This window comes from Corvus kubaryi, unplaced genomic scaffold (assembly GCF_017639235.1).
Source record: "Corvus kubaryi isolate FWS band 111438036 unplaced genomic scaffold, C.kubaryi_AGA036_p1.0 37357, whole genome shotgun sequence".
Lineage (NCBI taxonomy): Eukaryota > Metazoa > Chordata > Aves > Passeriformes > Corvidae > Corvus > Corvus kubaryi.
In genome coordinates, this window is record NW_024581117.1 from 16,915,479 (window position 1) to 16,936,515 (window position 21,037).

The window sequence follows — 21,037 nt, forward strand, 5'->3', positions numbered from 1 at the left end:
TAGCTAAATGCACCATTTTAATACAAACCAGGCCCATTTTCACCAGCTCTCCAGCTACTTCAGCCTCCAGTTCGACAGTGGCATATCAGAGCAATGCAGAAAACTGCCATAAGATCAACTTATCCCATTTGTCCATTAAAAAGTCCACATGGATTTATTGGGCAAGGTATTATTGTGTTGTACGCAACCCTTCCGCTTCCCTCTCCCCAAGTCATCAGAAAAGTGCAGATGAAATCCATGGCATGAAGACACACATCTCTTCTTGGTCCATCCCATTGGATATTCTTCATTCTAGTACCTAAGAACAGGCAAATCCCTTGGGAGTGCTTTGTACAATCAACAAATTGAATGTCCCACTTGGAAAACAAGGACCATCCTTGGAAAATCCTGCAGGAATTAACAGTGGCAAGGATCCCTCCAGGTCTAAAAGTACCGTCCAGTTTCAGATCATAATCCAGTCCATCAAATTCTTCCTTATTTTTTTTGTCTTTTAAACAATCACACAGCCTGTAAATCCATTTTTCCAAGACCATTTGGCATGATAAAGTAGATGCATTTTACATATTAGGCGACAAGGATGAATAAAAACTACACACCAGGGAACTACAGTGGCCTATTCCTGACCACAGGATTACATTTACAGTATAGGACAAATACACGTGGAACAATTAAACCCACAAATATTATTAATAAGCAAAGCCCAGAACAGAATACATTGACTTACAAATAACATCTTCAAATACATCCAAAAATGTGAAATGGAGCACTGATCTGTTAGATCCATCTACTTCCTGGGAGGAAAATGCAACTAGGGAAGGAAGAGAAGGGAGTTTCTCTCCTTCAGCCCACCCCATTCCACCCCTTCTTTCTTTTAAAGCAGAAACAAAAAGAGTACCTCCCTTTTGTTTTGTTAAATCTCGGTCCCAAAGAGAACCATCACAGCAGCCAGACACTCAAGACTGTCTCCAAAGTACTGCAAACTCAGAGATACAGTAATGGTCACATTGGCAGGACCTTGAGAGAATAAATAGGTCCAATACAAACTGCCAGAGCTGATATCACCATCAAGAAACTCTCGGGCAATTCAGTGATTTCAAAAGGGCTCAGAGACTTGCATAAAGTCATCAATTTCAGGGCCAAAATACTTGCATCTCCTAGCACAGGGAATAAAGCTGTTGGAAAGCCAGGATCCTTCCCACAATGGCCAGGCCCAAGGCTGCAGTGGCTGGTAAGTGACCTTCTCATTCCTTAAAATTCTGTGCTTCAACCAGGGTCAGCTTCAGGCTAACAGGCTACAGCAGAGAGATGCTTTCAGATGCCTTGCACAGGACAGTGCAGACAGGGCATGAAGTCTTTGCCCACGTGTGGGATTCTCCCTGGGAAACTCTCTGTTCCATGCAAAAAGCTGAGAGGAAACATGGGAAAGCCCTGCAGGAGTAACTCCAATGCTACTTAAGAGATTCTGGCTTGTCCTTGAGGCCACAACTGCACTGAGAAAACTCTCTCACCCTAAAAACAGTGAGGAAAAATAGGAAGGCTGAGCCACATGTCCAAGGCTTGAACACTTCCAACCTGCTGCATCCTTTCCTCTGCTTCTCCAAGCTCTCCCAGCATCTTTGTGATACTGTGAAGGGACTTGGCTCATTACAACTACTATCCTACCCAACAGGCAAGGGTGCTTCCTCTGAGGCCTTTGAGGTTTGTTTTCAGAATTAGTACCATAGAGAAATGACCACAACCAAGGTCACGGTCAACAGCTGAACCCTCTAACCCTCTCTGGCATGCCACAAAAAAAATGCCAGAGAAGCATCAAGGCACAATGGTGAATGCCCTTTTGAGAATGTGCCTTAAAGAATCAGTGCAAAGAGCTGAGATTACTGCTATTACAAAAGTCACCTTTTTGATACTAAAAGACCGTGGTAAAAAAACTGTCTGCACATGACATCCCTGTCTGTGACATGGGCCAGGGCCTAGCTGGCTCTGCTACAGCATCATGAAGGGACAGCGTAAAACCTTCAAGTTCTGAACAGTGAAATGAGCTTTGCACCTCCCTCCAGATTTGTGCAAGGGAAAACAGCACTCCTGGGTGGTCAATGCATGTCATCTGCAGGAGGCAGGGGAGCAAAACAGCCATGATGTACCTGGGGTTTTCAGTACCATCCAGTTCCCCTCTCTACGCCGCCTGCTTCATTTCTATTTCTGCTGTTGTTCAAGAGATTTCAGAAAAGGATTTTGTGTTGGCTTTTTCTCCCCCTCAGCAGATATTGATTGCAGTCTCACTGAGATCTCCAGAGGGAATTTCAAAAGGAGGCCATGACTGCCTTCCCTCTGCCAATTTATCAGCTCTGCATTAACAGATATAAGGCTCCCTGCACTGTCTGTTAAATGCAGCAGCTTAGAGGAATACTCCGAAGAAAACAAAATTGCCAATTTATTGTCTACCATTAATTTCTGGGAAGATTGGAGCCATGGCACACAACGTGAGAACTCAAATTTAACACTTGGCTGGACACTGACTGAATACCAGGTCTGAGGAGGAGAAACAACACGGAATGAAGTGACATGCAGAATACCTGAGGAATTTGGAGCTGTGGAATGGACATTCAATTCACCATCAATAGCCATGATGAAAACAGGCAGGTGGGAGGGAAGAAAAGCCCTAAAACTGAAATTGGGCATGAAACAATGCAGATTTCAGAACAGATTAAGATAGGGAAGGAATTTTTCCAGATCAAGCCACCCTCAGACCTGCAATTGTAGGAACAAAGGAACTGTAATCTCTTTCCCTACAAAACCTTTGGAACCACCGCAGTGCTCGCTGGCAAGGCACCGATTGTTGCATTACAGTCAGTGGTGGCCGGGAGAGCCATTCATGTGCTTTTCACTGCTGGGAACATCCGTGCTGTAGAGGCCATCCAGGTATGCCTGGGAAATCTCCGCTACCAGGCTCCTGTCTGGGACGGACTGGGCCATTCCATAAATGGCTCCCTAAGCAGAGAAGAGCAGGCTGTTACACAGGAGAAATACCCTCAGCCCAAACACCCCCTCACTGTGTGCTGGCCTCCTCACCATGCCAGTGGTCTTGGCATTGAGGTCTTTCATGATGTCCTGGATGCTGTCCCTGACATCCTTCAGGAACTGCTCAGCAACGCCGGGCTTTGTGTGCAGCTGCGTGATGCAGAGATGGATGCTGGGCAGGCAGGGTAGAGGGCAGAGATTAACTACCTCCAGTACACACAGCTCCACGTTTTCTGAGCAACCAACAGCAACGGAGCCCTTCTGTGGCCACTGATAACCGTGTATCTCCTTAAAATAGCATTCCCACTGAGGGTAATCCCTGCAAAATGTTTGCTAAAACCATCTCCTTCCTTCCTTCCTTCCTGACTTCACAATTAGGTTAGAGTTTCTCACCTCATTCCAAGTACCCATGCTGAGAAAAATGTAGCTGCCTGCAAGCACGGGGACCCCGGCATCATTTCCCTCTCCTTCCTCTGCAGCTTGTAAGCTATCACGAGAAGGAGGCACCCACCTCTGAGCTATCACCTCAGGCTCTCTAGACTTTGCTTCACATGGCCAGTCAGAATTTTTTTCAGTGCAGCTACATCTGGGAGCACTGGCCACTTCTGTCCACAGAAACCCAATTTCCCACTTAAGGAAAGTCTCTGACAAAGATTAATTTTACATTGAAAATTATCAATCCTTCACTGTTCTTTTAATTGCCTTCATCTTCAGTGGGCAGGAGGAAGATAGTAAAAATAAATCAATCAATCTACAAACCCTCAGTTAACTAAACATGAGATAAAGCCTTGGTTACTTATATTTTTCTGCTTGTATTAGATAAAGGTAAATAGAAAGGGAGCCTCAGATATGTTCTCTGCCAGGCTCATTAAAATTATTATTACTTTATCTTCACCGCTGTATAATGGCAATTACAGAAGTGATTCCTGCTCTGCAGAGGAAAATTCTACATACAATTTATCGGATATGGACAACAGCATCCAGCAAATAACGAGAGCTACATGGCCTGAAGTTGACCATCTTGCATACCCTGGCTAAAGACATCACTCCCTGGTCTCCACAGACTCACCTTGGTGGGAACTGTAGGACATTCAAGTTCCATCCTTTTGCAGCTAAAAAATTAGATAATCGATAGATGTCAAAAGTGTCCGAGCCAATGGAGAGGACAGACACCTCTGGCTTCCCAAAAATGAAGATGCTGTCGATTTTTCGCAATCTTGAAAAGAAGGAGGAGAAATGAAATGACTGATCAGGGTTACAGGGTTCAGACATTCTGTTCACCCAGCTGGAGCCTTAAAGGAAAAGCTACAAAAGGGAACAGATGGCACATTCCCACCCCAAAATCACGCACGCAGCCCAGGCCACTGCGATTTGCCAGGTCATTACATACCCTAAAGTTAAGCAAACTCAGGAAGAACTGGGAAAGAGGGAAGACAGAAAAGCAATGGAAGACAGAGCAGCAGAGAAAATCAGCTTCTCTCACATAGTCACCCAAGCACCCCAACAAGGAGGAGTATAACCCTTCTTTTGTCCTCCCTCCAGATTCCCCCTCAGCCACCACTGAGGCAGAAGGAATTCTCGAAGCAAAGTCAGCTGAATGAAGGTGCCTGCACCCCTCCCTTCTGTGCCCCTCAGCTATCTAGGCACAAACACAGCATGTTCTCCCAAAACTGCCCAGTAGGTCCCTACCCAGCAGGTACCAGGAAAAAACAAAACAAAAGCAGTTTGGGAGGAGGAGTCTAGCCCAGGGTTTAAGAGCAGGATCCAAACACTAAAACACCCACATACTCAGATTCGAGGAAACGGGCTGTTTTAATGATCCTCTTTGTAGCCTCAATGTAGCCCGACTCTCCGATGTGCAGCAGGGTTGCCCAACATGCAGCTATGATCCCACCAGGCCTGGAGCCTGCCACAGAGGGGGAGGCATAAATTCCCCCTTGCCAGTCAGGGGCTACGAAGAACTGGTACTTCCTGTACTCCTTGTCACTGTAGAGCACCACCGAGGAGCCCTTGGGAGCATAGCCATACTGCAAGAGGCACAGAAAGGGTTAGAAAGCAGCAAGAGGGCACAGGAATGCATCCAAGTCCTCACCAAGATTCCATTTGTTTATCTGCTGGAGAGCAGGAAGGCTCTGCAGAGGGCTGGGACAGGCTGGATCCATGGGCAGAGGTTCAGCAAGGCGAAGTGCCAGGTCCTGTCCTTGGGTCACAACCACCCCCTGCAGCTGCAGGCTTGGGCAGAGGGGCTGGAAAGCTGGAAAAGGGCCTGGGGGTGCTGGTGACAGTGGCTGTACATGAGCTATTGTGTGCCCAGGTGACCAATGGCACCTGGCCTGGATCAGGAATAGTGTGACCAGCAGGACCAGGGCAGTGATTATCCCTCTGTCCTGAGGGCCCTTGAGTTCTGCGTCCAGTTCTGGGCCCTCATGGACAGAGACATTGAGGGCCTGGAGCATGTCCAGGAAAGGGAACAGAGCTGGCGAAGGGTCGGGGAGCACCTGGAGCGGCTGAGGGAGCTGGGGGGGGGCTCAGCCTGGAGAAAAGGAGGCTCAGGGGGACCTTCTCACTCTCTGCAACTCCCTGACAGGAGGGGGAGCCAGGTGGGGGTCAGGTTCTGCCCAGAGAAAACAAGTGACAGGCCAAGAGGAAACAGCTTCAAGTTGTGTCGGGGGAGGTTAAGGCTGAAAATCAGGAGAAATTTCTTTGTGGAAAGGGTAGTTAGGGATAAGGGGCTGTCAGGGTTGGAGGGGCTGCCCAGGGAGGTGTTCATAGAGTAATCAGATGTGGCACTCAGTGCTCTGGTCCGGTTGATAAAGTGGGGATTGGTCACAGGTTGGAATCAACCTTGGAGGTCTTTTCCAACCTGAAGGGTTCTGTACTTTGGCACACTGCACAATGCATGTGAGCAGAGCAGCCCCTACCCCTACACCTCAGTGCTCCTCCACACAGTAAAGAAGAAATGCCTGAAGGTCAGGATGGCAACACAAATCACACCCCAAAAATGAAAGCACTGGAAGACCCTTCTCCCCTCTCCTTACCTTGTGGGTATCAGCAGAAATGCTGGTCACACCTTCCACACTGAAGTCAAAGGGACGCTTTAGGGGGAACCCTGCCTTGTCCATGAAAGCAATAAGGAATCCACCCAGGCAGGCATCCACATGGAAGGGGATTTTGTACTTCACTGCAAGCTGCATGTGAACAAGAGATCAGGGAACAAAATTATGTACCCAAACTCCAGTCACTAAAACGTATTTGGCATTTCATGGTTAAATGTTCACTGAACCCTTTGAAAGCATCACACCATTCTCAAGCTGCGGAAGACAGAAGATCTGGAAGGCCTGGCTACTTGTGGGACGCCTTTTTCTGCCTTCCACACAGAGGAAAAACAATGTGGCATTTTGGTAGTTTGCTGTGCTTGCCAAAGGAATGTGACAACATTGTTTGAAAGGAGTATCCTCAATAAAGTAAAAGTGCGTGAGTCAAATGAATGTAAGGTCAGAGGAGAGGCTCTGGCTGGTCACATAGAAAATAAATAACTGGAGCACAGAGAGGAAAGAAATCAGTGTGTTTGGAAAATAAGATCCCAGCTCTCTGACTTGTACTCCCTCCACACATACCTCAGACTTCCACACAAATTTTGCTACAACCAGCAGGCCCTAAATCAAAGTCTCTTCACTAAGTGGGCCATTTAGGTGTTCTTTCAGGTAGCAAAGAACGAGCACTTCTGGTTGGTCTCACAGTCACACATTCCCCCTCACTCCCAAACTACATCCTGTGTACCCTGCTGTTGGTCAACACCTTCTGAGGACAGTAATACCCTTCCAACCAGTGGTATCCCTCCACCAAATTCACTGCTTGGCATCCTGGAACCCCTCTACTCTTCTTGTGCTGGTTTTACTGCTACAACACACAAGTTCCTAAAGGTAGGGGTGTCTTACCTCTGCCACCTCTTCAATGGGGTCCATAATTCCATGTGGGAACTGGGGAGCAGAACAGACCAGCATGGCTGTGTTCCTTGAGATAGCTCTCCTCATTGCCTGAAGATTTAAAGAGAGAAGATGCTCACATTCCATTTACCAAGTGCCATCCTGCCAAAAAAGATAAAGAGTGACAACATGCAGAGTCTGGTCTTAAAAACCAATGCACGAAAGTGTACAGAAAGGAAAGCAACGAGCTACAACCACTCATCCACTTGGAAATACCATAATATTTTTGTTCATCCTCCTCTGAAATCTGGGGCTATTTCTGAAATACATAAATTACTTAATTCTAAATGAATCCCATGGGACAAAGGGATAACATCCAGTTATTTCAAATAAAACCTCATCTGCAATGATAGGCATTTATCCATGCTGTTTGTCTTTGTTTCCAGAAAGCATTCCTCCCCCTTTATCCACTGACTTGCTACCTGGACAGGTAGATTTCTTGCTAGTTGCTGTAGTATGCTAATTTCCTCACAGAAAGAGCCTAAAGTGATACCTGAACATCCACTTCCATAGCCTTGGTCAGTGGTACTTGGATCAGCTTCATGCCAAAGTAGTGTGCTGCCTTGTCAAAGGCTGCGTGGGCACTCACCGGGACCAACCTGGAAAAGAAACAGATCAAATGAAAATAACATTTTGCTATCTCCCATCTCGAGTGGCAGTGGCTGAACAGCCTTAATTAACCCTGTTTTCTGAGGCCTCATATAATTATCAGAGCCTTAAATGTTAGAGAGGGAAGAAAAGAACCACCAGTGTTTCATTTATTTTTACATTTTCCCCCTCAAAGCAATTAACCAGAAAAATATTTTCCATGCACCGTCTAGAAAAGAGGCAACACATCAGAGACAGCAAATCCTCTATTAGCAGTGTAATGATTAGCACAATTCCTCATTTGAGCTCCAACCAGCCCAACTCCAGCCTCAGAGTTTTCAGGCTAAACCCTCTGATCTGAGTAAATCCAAACCCTTGAATACTTCAAAGGGCCTGACAATCTCTGCTCAAGAGCAGAGCTGATCAGAGCAGGCTGTCTAGAGCAGCAGACAGGTATTGCCAGAATACATCTGCTCAGGACTGCCCCCCCCAGCAACATCTCTGCCCCCAGGCTGCTTTAAAACTTCTTGTGCTTTTGAACTGCTTCTTTCTACATAGGTTTCCCTCCTCCAGACAGAGATAGACAAGGAATAGGTGGTAATGAGCTATGAAATGAAGGATTATTGAAGTCCAGCAGCCACCTCAGCTTAAGGGGCACAGTAAATCCCACAAGCCCCCAAAGGAAAAAGCTGTGGTGGCACCACTCACATTTCTGGCTGTTTAATGCCTCTCTCATAAGCCAGGTCTCTGTATGCCTTGCAGGCCATCAGGATACTCTCAGTTCCCCCAGATGTCATCTGTCACCGGAAAAGAAGCAAACAAGGAAAAATAACAATGGATGTTGCAGGAGGAAAAAGCAAAAAGGGGATGCAGGCACAGCATCTCGTCTCTGCTTCAGAGATGCATGAGACAGCTCAGGGTTTCAAGGGCAGAAGCCACTGAACAGCATGAGGCAACTTTCTGACACTCGGCTTGAAAATGCACATTTAAATGCTGAATCCTCTGTTTAATTGGGATGGGGGAAAGGGAAAACAAAAAGTATTGAATTCCGGAGCCAAACAGGAGGGGACCACATTGCACAGTCACTTCACCTCACAAAACTACTCGTATTCAAGCTCTTGATTACCTGGGGATTGTTTATCTGCATTACAGATTAATTATGCCACATATATGGAAACAACAAAGTTGATTCTGTGTTAAGTCAGATGAAGTCCAGCAGGGTTTATTAGGTCTGGAGTAGTGCCACGCTGAGACACAGAGTCAGCTCAGGGTTGGCACCACTCCTGAGCTACAAAACTTTCCCAGAACCCAGGATGCTGCAAGACTTGGAGCTGTCTCCCACCTCCTCTCTGCAGAGGCCAGCCAAGGTCTGCTCAATACCAGAGCTTCTAAGCCCTCAGGGACCCAAGAAATTTTACACCACGAGGAATTTGGCCATTCCTCTCCCCAGCCAGTCCCCTCAGTATCCACACCACCCACTAACCCTGCTGTCCCAGCCCTCTTCACCCTGACCACAGGGTTTGCATCAGGAGGTGGAAGAGAGGAAGGCACACACAGGTTTACTATTGCATACTTGAACTCAAGAGCTGGTGCAAATACATAAATTAAACTCTTTACAGGAAGGAATTCCTCAAGTGGACCGTCTCTTGTGGGTAAGCTTTTATGAGTTCTGGCATGCAGAGGACACTGGGCACAACCTTCCCCAGTAAAATTTTAACCTGGGAAAATGTGAGATTGGTTTTTCAAGCAGCCTGCAGGACTGACTTAACTGGGTAAGCCATAACCTGAGGATATGGGGTAGCTGGGACAGTTATACAGAGGTTCAGGGAAATGAGGAGTCAAAACCTACTTATACTGCTTATGGGGAACTAATTTTGCTCCTCAGACCTGCTGAACCAACTGCAACTTCCCCTTTTAACCTCTTCTGTCTCAAAAATAAACATAAAAAGGACCAAATCACATTTGTATTTGTTTTCCTTTGGTTTTTCCCCGCTGACGTGGCTGCAAACCCCAAAAATGCCAAGAAGTGTGACTGGATGACAGTGACTGAACACTAAGTTTAAATATTAAGAGATAAGGAACAAGGTTCACAGCCTGCTAGGATTTGCTCCTAACACAATCCAAGCCAGCAGCAGCTGCTGCCACAGGCAGCGCAGAAGCGACTGCCACACCACAGAATTTCTACTTTTTGGGGGAATTTTAAAAGCAACAGCTGTCAAGAGATAAAACCTAACAGAGCCTCACACTGGATAAAGACACCGCTGCATTAATTGTGAAGCAAATGGATGGCGGCAGGAACACAGTGTTGGTTTTATGGGCTGTGTCACTCACTTCTCAATATCCTTTATGAAAAGATCTGTCAGGTTGTCAGTGATTACCTTTGGGGAAAAAAACCCAGCTGGTGATAACACAGACTGCCTTCCCACTAGGTGGGAGAAGAGGAATGGGATTATTGCATGCTTGTACCTATCCTTGCAGCACTGCTTAGGAAATTGCAATGATTGTGAAAACTTTACTAGGAAGGACCTGGGGATCTTTGCATTCATGTTACTGAACACCAGGCCTGCTCCTTGTTGGGCAGCATTCCCTACTCTCACCTAGATAATCTGCTCTTGAAAAAGCAGCCTTTCAATTATTCCCATTTCAATTATTCCACCAAAACACCAACATCTTGCCTTCATATGTAACAAGCCTTTCCTCAAAGCCTGGCTTTATCCCCTGCATGGAAATGCTGAGCCACACGCAGTTTTGGGTAGGTCAGAGCCAACACTTATCAGCCGCAGGGTAAGGAAGAGCATCCCAGGATGGATCCTTCTCCCAGGCACCCAGACTGGCATGCAGACAACAACACAGAAAGCTTGTTTAGGCAGCTGAAATTCCACCCAAAAAGCTGAATTTCAGCCAGCTCAGCTTCCTAAATTGGCCCACAGTCAGCATACCACGAGTCTCCACCACAGAGAAGTGCTAGAGTCTGGAGCAGCCTAGCACAGCTCCAACAGCAGAATCCTCTTGGTCCACATGGATTGTACCTGTGGATGGAGCCTGCTCCTTTACAGGAAGCTTTATCAGCTTAGCCACCGACAGCAAACTCGGTTCTTCAGTAGCCAGAACCTGAATCACTGTCACAGGATCCAACTTCCCCAGTGCCTGCAGCGCTGGCACCCAGCCAATGCACGGTGATTCAGCACCTGCCAAGGGCTCACACACATTCTTCTCTCCCCTCAATTAAAGTCCACAAGCTCAGGCCATGCCAAGCGGAAAAGGGGCTGGAAACAGGCATTGTTTTAAGCAGCTCTGCAACCTTGCACTATCTTCACAGGCCAGGCAAAGCGTGGGGAAAAAGGAAAATAAACAGACATTTTGTGTTCTTGATTTATTTGTTGTTTTCCAAATGGGAGGGGAGAGGAGAGAGCACAGGGAATAAATATACCTCCTGCTTTCCAAACTCAGTATATCCATTGCTCCCTCCCTCCCTCCAAATCCCAGTGCTCTGGAACCTCAACATTACAACCGCAATAAGAGACGTGGTCCCTATTCTAGGATTTATTTGGCCATGTGTTGGGGTTATTAGGAGTTCTCCTGTTTTCTTTTTCTCTTCAAGAATTTTCCCCATATATGTTGCCAGAGCAACAAATTATTGTGTGCTTAAGAAAAACAAAAGATGTGGCCACAGAGGGAGGGGTCGAATTGGCTACTCTCTTTCACTTGGAGGTTGGGTACACCCCGGGCAGGCTGGTGTTCTCAGCGCTGGGAGGAAGAGAGGCTGCCATTGTTGTGGAGGGATTTCGTCAGCACTGCAGGCTTCTGCTTTCAGCTGCTTTCCTTCTACCATGAGTGGAGTTTGCTCACTGGAGCGGCTGTTGCACTGGGACCCTAACACCCCACCTTACTAAAAGAGGTTCACCATCTTCTTGGGTGCCTCAGGGAGAAACCCCGGGATTCCCTAGCCCGTCTTCCCCTGCCCCACTGGGAGCTGGGCTGCAGCAGCCCTGCCTCTGTCACTGCTTCAAGCCTTCGCTACTCTGTAGTTCCGCACGCCCTGCTTGCTGAGACCTCCCAGGGTTCCGCTGCAGCTCCGGAGTTTGATCCATCTCGTCTGCCACCCAGGATTTGTGCTTGTCCCTGCTGTTCCAGCCTGCTGTTCCTGAGGGTCCGGCCGGACACCGGGATCGGCTGCCCAGGGGCTTGTGAAGCTTCTTTGTCCCATCCCTTCCCGGGATCCCAGGCCACCAGTGCCACGTGCTCCCTGAACTCACTCTGGAACGCCCCCTGCAGCCGCGGGGGAACCATCGCACGCGCCCTGCTCACCGGGAGCTGCCAGCGCCCCTGCCGGCTGCGAGCGGAACTGCACCCAAGGGGAAAGGGCCTGACAGCCAAGAAGGCTGGGACTGGGTTTGTGGTTGTTTGCTGTTACTGCCATAGATATTGCTGTTTGCCTGTTTATCCATACATATATATATATTCCTATTCCTCATATTTTTGCCTGAAAGCCCCTTAATTTCAAAATTGTAATAATTTGGAGGGAAGGGGGTTGCATTTTTCATTTCAAGGGAGGCTCCTGCCTTCTTGGCAGATGCCTGTCTTTCAAACCAAGACACCATGTCACTGTCAAACTGTCAGACATTAACGAACCACTTTGGTTCATGGTCTCTGAAGTTTTGTTTCCATTTTCTCCTGAATAAACATGTCCATTCAGACCCTGGAGACAAAGCTGACAGAAAGTTTCACTGAGCTGAACTACCCCACGAATAAAAAAAAGCAAACTACAACTTATTTCTAGGGTAACAGAGTAAAAAAATCCCACCACAATCCACTGCACAATCATAACGTTGCGGCAGCCTCCCATAAAACCCCTGGAAACCTGCAGGTTGTAAATTCCACAGCTTATGTCTCTCAAGGTAACCTGCTCATCACTACAGATAAAATCTGACAGATCTGCACAGCTTAAGACCCCCTCAAGACACATCACTCTCATTTCCCTACTTCAAACGTGCAACAAAGTTTGGAAGCCCCAGAATTTTGGGAGAAGAGACAAAACGAGTTTCTACAGGAGGTTTAGGCTTGCATCTGGTGATTTTGCCTTCTCTCTCCTGTCCTCAGCTGTAGAATAAGTGGAAGAAGAATTCAGAGAGATCCACATCAAATACATACGTCACCCACACACAGAAGTTTTCCCTGCACTTCAAAGCTGCCCTTTCTTTTTAAAGTTCAGAAAGCTACTTAAAAAAAAAATACTGAAGCTTGCATAAAAATGGTGATTTCTCCCCACATTACAGGGGAAATCCACAGAGCCAACACTGCAAAACAAAGCACCTTGTGAACATGAACACATGCACACATCAGACAAGAACAAACTCCCTTGTTCCTCTTCTGTGTGCTGAGCTTAATTAGTCCTTCCAAATCATTTCAAGAATGTGATTAGAATCTTCTAGGTGCCCAAACTCACCAATTCCTGTCTTTTTGCTCTTGCATAACACAATTAAAAGTAAGAACAACAGTAGTAATTAGTGAGAAATAGGAAGCATCCATCTACTGCTGAAAATGAGTCTGTCTAAAACTGCTTAAAAACCTGAAACATCCCAGAGCAATTTAAGGCAAAGGCATGTCTGAACCGCCCCCAACCACCAGGGCATTGTTAGAGCTTTTATGCCCATGTTTAAACAAAGGAGAATTACAGCCTACATGGCTCAGCTAAAGGTAACTCCTGTAAATAATGCAAGCTGCTCATCTAACATTCAGAAATGTAAAAAAGACAGGTTTCATTTTAGCGTTTATGAAACGCACCAAAAACCTTCAAAGAGGAAGCTCCCCAGAGATCCTGCTGAGGGAGGTGTCCACATGACACAGGGCAGGACCACACAGAGATCCCAGGCTGCCGAAAACCTTGGGAACAGCATGGATGTGTCACTGGGCTGCTTTTCCCAGACTGAGCAGCAGAATATTGCTCCCACAAAGTGCTGTTCTGCAAAGTGCTGTGGAAACCAGAGCACAAAGGAAGTGAAACTGCCTCACTGAGAAGTCCAGACAGAAACTTTTTTGTGCTTTCCATGCAGCACAGAAGCAGACACCCTCTCCAGAAACACCAACAAGTTCCATCTGCCTTCAGGGACCACCACCACGCACCAACAAATTAGCCAAGCAGTCCCTGCTGCTTAAATCAGGTGAGTAAATCCAGTGGACAGGGGCCTGGCACTATGACACTCTGCTTCTCAGAGGTGGCAGTGAGGAATTTTGGGGGAAAAAAAGCAGTTGTTCTAAATTTCAACACTGCAAAAGTCGAATCAAGTGAACCAGAGGCCTTCTAAGTAGAAGGAGCCAGCAGGCCCTCTTGGACAGATTAGTTTAAAGATAAAGATAACTCAGAGCATTGCACCTTCTCTGGTTTAGCATTAAAACCTCTCTGCTTTACAGCCTCACCGGTTATAGAAGTATAACTGCAGCACTCTGAGCCACCAAGCTACAGCAGGGCCTTCCTAAGACAGAAATCAAATCACCAGTTTGAAAAAATGCTCTTGTTAAATGACTTTGTAATTGTCCAAGCCTCCAGAAATTATTTTGAAATGTTAATTCAGTTCTGGGGAAAAAAAAAAAAGAAAATAAGAGAAGTCTTTGAGTCCTACTACTTAAAGAGCATGTGACCTCCATACACCCACCCACATCTCTCCATCACTGATCAGCAGCTCTGGGCACTTTATAGTCAGGAAGAGCAGTGGGAGGAAGACAAAAAGTCTACTGGAAACACTCATTTGGACATGATAATTACAGGGGTGCAATTAATCTTCTGTTTCCAAATGATCAACTTTCCAGCCCTCCCCTTCTCCTTGCAAACTGGGCTGTGTTCAAGCAGTTAGGACAGAATCCCACAGCAGGTTGTGCACTTCCCCCTTTGCTTTGCAGCACCATCCTCGGGAGGGAGAGGAGGACAGAGGAAAAAGCAGAATTCCCCGGAGTATAGCTGTGCAGATCTCACTTTGCCTGTGGCAGTTTTATACTCGTTCTGACCTTCTCTTAGGCAATTCCACTTTCCCATTTCAGTGGGAAGCACCCAGGGCCAAGGTTGACACTTTTACAATGCATTTTATGTAACAAAACCCGAAGGCCCCCTGGTGCAGGCTTCAGCAAGCAAAGTTTCCCAAGCACCCATCAGAGTCGCACAGCTCTCCACCTGTTGTATCAGCTGATGTCCCAACTGCTGATAGAAACAAGTTCCAACAGCCTTATGCCCAGTGCCTGCCCCACTCCAGGGATAATTTCCCTCGTGTTCTCAGCACTGCAAGCCAGGAAGGAGCTGAGGTGAGGTGAAATGTTTCTTATAAGCGAAGAGGCACTTTCCTCCTCTAAACTTGAGGGTGGTACAGGGAATACAGTCCTGAGAAGAAAAGTCAGGTCAGAGGGTGTCACCTCCTCCTATCAAAGACAATCACATTTTGCACTCCCACAGAGTCAAGCTTCATCTTCAACCCTACTGGGAGTCTGATCCCAACCACACCTTCTATAAGGCTACTCCAGTACTCAACTCCTTAACACGACCAAGCCTCCAGCTGACAGGGAAAGCCCACTCAAGGCCAGTTCAGCTCATAAGCTCTTGTGTCAACACTGCCTTCCAACACTGAAACCATCAGTTTAAAAACACACATTTGGACTCTTGCTGAGAATTTTATCGAGGCTGTAAAACTGGTTTGCACTGGAAGGCGACATAAGCCTGGAAACGCAGCTTTCCAGCTGGACAGCTGACAATATATGCCATGCCTGCTTGTTGGTGAGTAGCCGGCCAGCCAGCTGGCCTTGCCTTTGAGCTTAGCAATCTGGCAGGCTCACAGATTTCTGGCTCAGAGACCAAAACTGAGGGGAGCTTCTCAGAGTGACACTTCTCTGTTCAAAACTCCCCACTGACAACTAGCCAGGCTGCATTTTTCTTTTCTAATTGCCATCAAGCAGATGTGTCACTTAAGAGTGGGGGAAAAAAGCTGAAGTCTTGTTTACACAACTGTTTCTCTGAGTTAAATTGTTTCTCATAAAGCTTCACCAAGAAGAGGAATTAAGCAACCTACACACAGCTGGCATGAAATACACCAGAATGAGCTTAACCTCAGTCTCCTCTGGAGAGCACAAGATGGATTTGCACTTATCAAAGTCAAAAATACCCAAAATGTTCAGGAGGCAGTCAAAGACAGGCTACTTACAGCACCACAAGAGTTGGGGCCCCCGTGGAAGAGCGTACAGGCAATCCTCACTACTTCTGCTTCCATCTTCCTCAGACCAGGGAATATATCTGGATGGAGAGGATTACTCCAGGCAAACTCTTCATACACCTTCAGAAAACAAAGAGAGAAAGTTAAGACTTGCAGATGAGGCTTTGAGAACACCCCATGTGCACTGTAGAAGCAAATTAGCTGCATTTTATCATAAGAACACTACAGAACTTAACTACTCCTGCAGGTAGATACCACAAGCTGGGAAGCTGTAGCTGAGGAGTAAAATAAAAAAAAGTTTTTCTAAGGCATTCAGACCTCTGGAATGATTCTACAGCACAACAATCTTGTAAGAACAGATTTAACAATTTTGGTGTTTTTAAAAAAGAATACAGCATACATCCTGCAATTGCTTTACACAAAACAAGCAAAAAAAGTGACTTTGCAGAACTTGTTCTCAAGTTTACTGTTAAAGAGAGGTTCTAAAGCTGGTAGAAAAGCACAAATGCCCACCCACACCACAACAAAAGTAGCTGTGGAAAACAGTATTTCTGCTCATTCCACAACTGTGGATTCAAGGCTGGAACAGGCCAGTCCCAACCTCCTGCAGGGATGTTAAATAAAATACAGCAAAACAAACCAGTGAATAATCAGCACAAACAAAGGGAATGTTTCCACAAAGTGATCCAAGCCAAGGCCCCTCCAGAAAGGCTGCTCTGAGCTTTGTTTCCCCAAAAGCGGCACAGAAAATGTCAACATGAGGAGGAAAACAGCAGTAGCAACCACCAAACAGAGCCCATTACAGCTGCTACAAAAGCTGTTCCCAGGAGCAAGAGGGCCAGACTTCCCTTTCTAGCAAAACAACTATGGAAGGAGATGTACTTGAAAACAAACCTTTAGACTGTTTAGGTTATTTTCCAGCCTCCCCAAAGGGACAAGTTTCTGAGCAGGTAAACAGACCTCACAAAGACACCACTGAAGCGTGCCACTGCTCCATTGTTTATAATTTGGACCACACAGCCACGCCAAAAAAACATTTCACAATGCTTTTCTTTTGCTTAAACCAAGAGGGGTTTAGTTCCGCTCAGTGACAGTTGTTTCAGTACCGGCCTCCAGTTCATTTGTAATTACTACTTACTTTCTCACTCAAAACAGCACCTCATCTGATTGGATACCAGTTATCTCTACGAGGTGTTTTCACATGGACAGTTACATGGCCAGCGTTACGCTGCCCAAATTGCCACTAATTCCCCTTCCCAGACTTAAGTTTTAGATCTTCTCTATTTATTTTGGGATGCTGGAAGAGCTCTGAAGAGTTTCTGGTCACCCCGAAGATGCAAATTTGGCCTCCTTGCACTTTACCTTCACCAGCAGTTGGGTGAGTTTCTCTTCACCACTGTACACAGTCCCGGAGACTTTCCCATCCTGCCAGCGTACATCTCCTGGAAGAGAGGGAAGAGCACACTGCTCACAAACACAGCCATTCCCAGCCAGTGTGGAAAAGCACACAGAAAATCACCTCAGTTATGTAGAGGAGGACTCAGCTGTTGAGATTTCCCTGAGTTTTGTGGCCCAGGAACAAGCTGTGTGTGAAGTTGAGCCTCTGGCATCGTGTGAACTTAGCAAACAGCAAGTAAATGATGACTAAAGAGTCAGCACATAAGCAACATGTAGCTGCAGCAAGCAGTTACATTAATATGTAATCCGCTTAATCCCCATCAGTCTCCCCAAACTGCTGTTCAACCAACTGGACACTAAATTAAAGCCACCTTCAAAGAGCACCCACCACCACTGTAAGCTGAGAAGAGATGGAAAGGCCAAGTTTGCACTGCTAAAATCCACAGTGCTGGCACCTCAATTAAATTTCACCTAAACAGGTATTTCCAGGCAACTTCTAAAGGGGAGTGGAGAATTCAATGGGGCCTTAAGAGAAGAAAAAAAGAACCCAGTGAAGGAAGGAAACAGTAACTTAAGAGAAAACACAGACAGAAGAAACATTAGCAATACACAGCAGTAGAAAAGAAGGAAGTTGTTCCAGGATACTCAACTATGAAATTGTTTGTTTCAGAATTTGAAGCAGATGCACTGTTCTAGCAGAAAATTCAAGGCATTTCTCAAATTTGGGATAGCAGCAGGGCAGTCATATCTTCTCCTCTAGACAGGAAGTCACCCACATTTGCTCATTAGGAGTAACAGGTACACAAATCAGGGGGAACATATTTACATGAGAGAGGCAACTCAAATTAAGTGTCAGACACTGCTTGAGTGGACTCAAGCCAGAAGAACATCATCATGACTCTTCCTTAAAAGGCTTTTTCAAAGAACAAACAATTGCTCCTCTAATTGAGGTCATAGTCTTGGAAATTCCCTAACAATCCTACTTGGAAGTTGCTTGTGAATGTTTTCTGGGGCTTAATGGAAAATGCATTTCTGGTAAAAGTCAAACATCAAGGTAACTGCAGAGAAATGCAATCCAAAAAGAGAACTCCCTCCATGTTTCTCTTCTCCTCAGCTCTCCCATCTCTCCATCAGCCTAGAATTCCTGGGGAAGGAACAGAATTTCAATGTAGATACCTGAACACAGTATTTGAACTCATGGATCTCAGTCACGTCTAGAAGGAAAACAGACAAAAATTTGCAAGGGGACAAAATATTTAAGCTGAAACCATGAGCAGGAGTCCCTGGGACTCATTTAAGAAAGGAAGTGTCATGTTTGTCGTCTGAGCAGACCCACCTCTGCTGCAGTACAGACTCACCTTTTGAGCTGTACTCTTTCATCTTCTGCAGCACTTCAGGCTGGCTCATGCCTTGCTCTGGCAGTGCTTTGATATAATCCTTTTCATCTTTCAGGAAGGATAAACTGGAAGTGACATCATTCAAGGCTTCATCGATCTTCTTTTGAATCTAAAAAGAAAGAAGAAAGCTTATCAAACAATGGCACTGGTCAAATTCTAAATAATAGTTGAGTGTGTGCAGGACAGGACCCGCTGCCTACATCAGTGGTGTTGATGGAACAGACAGGAACTGCTCCACTGGGAGCTTTGACAACTTTCCTTAGTGCTTGAGAAAATAAAACTCAAAGAAAACAACCTACATTTTTATCCAGAAAACCTTTTTAAGTCACGGTTTAATTTGTAGGGGTCTTCAGATGCATTGGTTTGTACCTTGCCTCCTCTACCACCATACGCACAGTTTAGAAACTCATGAAAACAGAGACACAATAAAGAAATCTCCACACAGACACAGTTCAGAGATTTCTTTCTTCCCACCTACATCTTGCACTCAGGAAACCCCAGACTTCTTCTCACAACACATACCAAAGTAAAGATTCTTTTTCCAAGCAACACAGGTGTTGGGATATTGACTTTTGGACATTGGAATGCCTCAAAGTCAAGGCCTCTTGTGAGCAACTGATAAGTTATCAGGTATCAGCCTATCAAAGAGCAGAAAGAGGACACAGATAGGACACAGCAGGAGTGCCCTGGCACAGGGGAGCAGTGTTAGCCCTGAGAAGGGATATAGGGATTAAATAGGGAACAATAGGGATTAAAGTGTCCTTTTCTAACCGGCAGGCAAAAATAAGCAGAAGAGAATTTGTCTGATCAAGGGCTACTCAGTTTAGGAGGTGAAAGCTGGGGCACCTAACAGGACAGGGAAGGAATTTAATCCCTTCCAGAGGAATGTGGGAGGAATTGGATGACTCCTTCCATGTCCACAGCAAAAGGAAAAAAATTCGTCTGTGCTACTCTCTTTGGACAAAACTGCCTGGAACAGATCTGACCCCCAGAATCAATGCATAGATACACCAGCACAACAAGCAGCAGGAAGTGCAATCAAGTGTGATACCATCGTTTACGAGGTAAAAGAAACCCAGCTGTGCATTTCTTCATCCCAGAGTCGTTAACGTGCTAAAATAAGCTTACAGTCGTGCTTTCAAGTTTTTATGCAAAAGCAAAAAAAAAGCAGCTCCCAAACACTACAGCTCGTTTGTCATTTTAATGATTACACAAAGTGCTGATATCCTTCTGCTAACTTTTGCTAATTGTTATCTGAGCCCTAAACTCATTATGGCCAGTTGCTTGGTTAAAATAAATACCCTTCCATGTTGCACAACAAACCCTTGGCTATCTCACACTTCACAGTGTTTCAGAAGAACAGCTCCAGTTCAATTCTGTCTCTTCTTCCAGAAATAAAATTATTTTCTTAAAATCTAACAATGAGAAAACATTACTGGAGAATTCGCTCATTCTTGGTTGATATAAATAGCTCAAAAGTTAAAAAGGCAGCATTCCCTTTTTTCTGAGAGTGATACAAAAAGATTGGGTAGAAATTGTATCTATCATTAAACCAGGAGGCAGCAGAAGACATTCCAGATCTATATTCTTGGACCACTAGGATCATAGTGACCTGACAATGAAGATGCACAGAACTGTATATTCTCCAAGAGAGTTGAAACAAGGACCTGGAATAATCCTCTAAGTAGTTGTTCAAATACTTACTATAGCCCCAACAAATGGCATTTTTCTCAGCAGTTTAAAGAACTGTTTTTTAGTTCGGGATGTCAAACCTGAAAAACAAAAGGCAAAAATGAACCTAAGAAACAAAATAAAAGAAACTTCTGATGCAGCTCATGATCAAGCTCAGCATTCCTGACCCAAGCTGAAATAACACAGTGACCCAGGGGACATAGTGAGACAGATTCGTGAATCCAAGAGCAAGGTTTTCAGGGATGGACCATGCCATGGAAACATCTGGACTGCAGAACAGCAGCCATCTACAGGAATGAGTTATTTGACCTGCTTCCTTACTTACCTGGGAATTCGCACCCATGTGTGGAATTTTACAAGAAAAAGAATTCTTTCAGGGTTTGCTAAAGGTAAGGAATTACTATCATTTCCTTCCTCTTCAAACCAGAATAGTTACTAGAGAACAAGAACGGCAGTGTGAAACAGGCTCCCAGACCAAGGGAGGGAACAGGGACATTTATGATAATGTCAGCCACAACACGACGTGAATTTGCCCCATTTGATGCACCAGGAAGTGACTCAGGGAAGGGGGGTGGATGGAGGAAAGAGCAGAAATTCTACCACAGCCCAAAGACTCAAATGAGAGAAGCCACTGATGACAAGCACTGGAAAAATCCTTGGGTAGCTCTAAAGGCAGAAACAAAATCAGGATGACACAGATGCTTTATAGCCACCGAAAATGCCTTCCCAGTCCTACTTGCACACCAGCAGTTACAGGACACACCAA

At 45.7% G+C, this 21,037-nt stretch overlaps 1 protein-coding gene across 3 annotated transcripts in view; it reads right to left on the bottom strand.

Annotated features, from left to right (window-relative positions):
* SGPL1 (sphingosine-1-phosphate lyase 1) overlaps positions 1-21,037 on the bottom strand; it is a 31,076-nt gene continuing 10,039 nt past the window's right edge. For 2 of the 3 annotated variants that reach the window (XM_042033551.1, XM_042033550.1), the window contains exons 3-14: positions 20,284-20,351; positions 18,541-18,688; positions 17,147-17,226; positions 15,776-15,904; positions 8,301-8,389; positions 7,498-7,603; positions 6,957-7,055; positions 6,057-6,206; positions 4,807-5,045; positions 4,088-4,234; positions 3,070-3,190; positions 1-2,988 (exon numbers count right to left, since the gene is read on the bottom strand). In XM_042033551.1, the coding sequence (XP_041889485.1) occupies positions 2,848-2,988; positions 3,070-3,190; positions 4,088-4,234; positions 4,807-5,045; positions 6,057-6,206; positions 6,957-7,055; positions 7,498-7,603; positions 8,301-8,389; positions 15,776-15,904; positions 17,147-17,226; positions 18,541-18,688; positions 20,284-20,351 (1,517 nt within the window). In that variant the 3' untranslated portion in view covers positions 1-2,847. The remainder of the gene's footprint in view (positions 2,989-3,069; positions 3,191-4,087; positions 4,235-4,806; positions 5,046-6,056; positions 6,207-6,956; positions 7,056-7,497; positions 7,604-8,300; positions 8,390-15,775; positions 15,905-17,146; positions 17,227-18,540; positions 18,689-20,283; positions 20,352-21,037) is intronic. The other variant, XM_042033552.1, reaches the window with a different exon arrangement.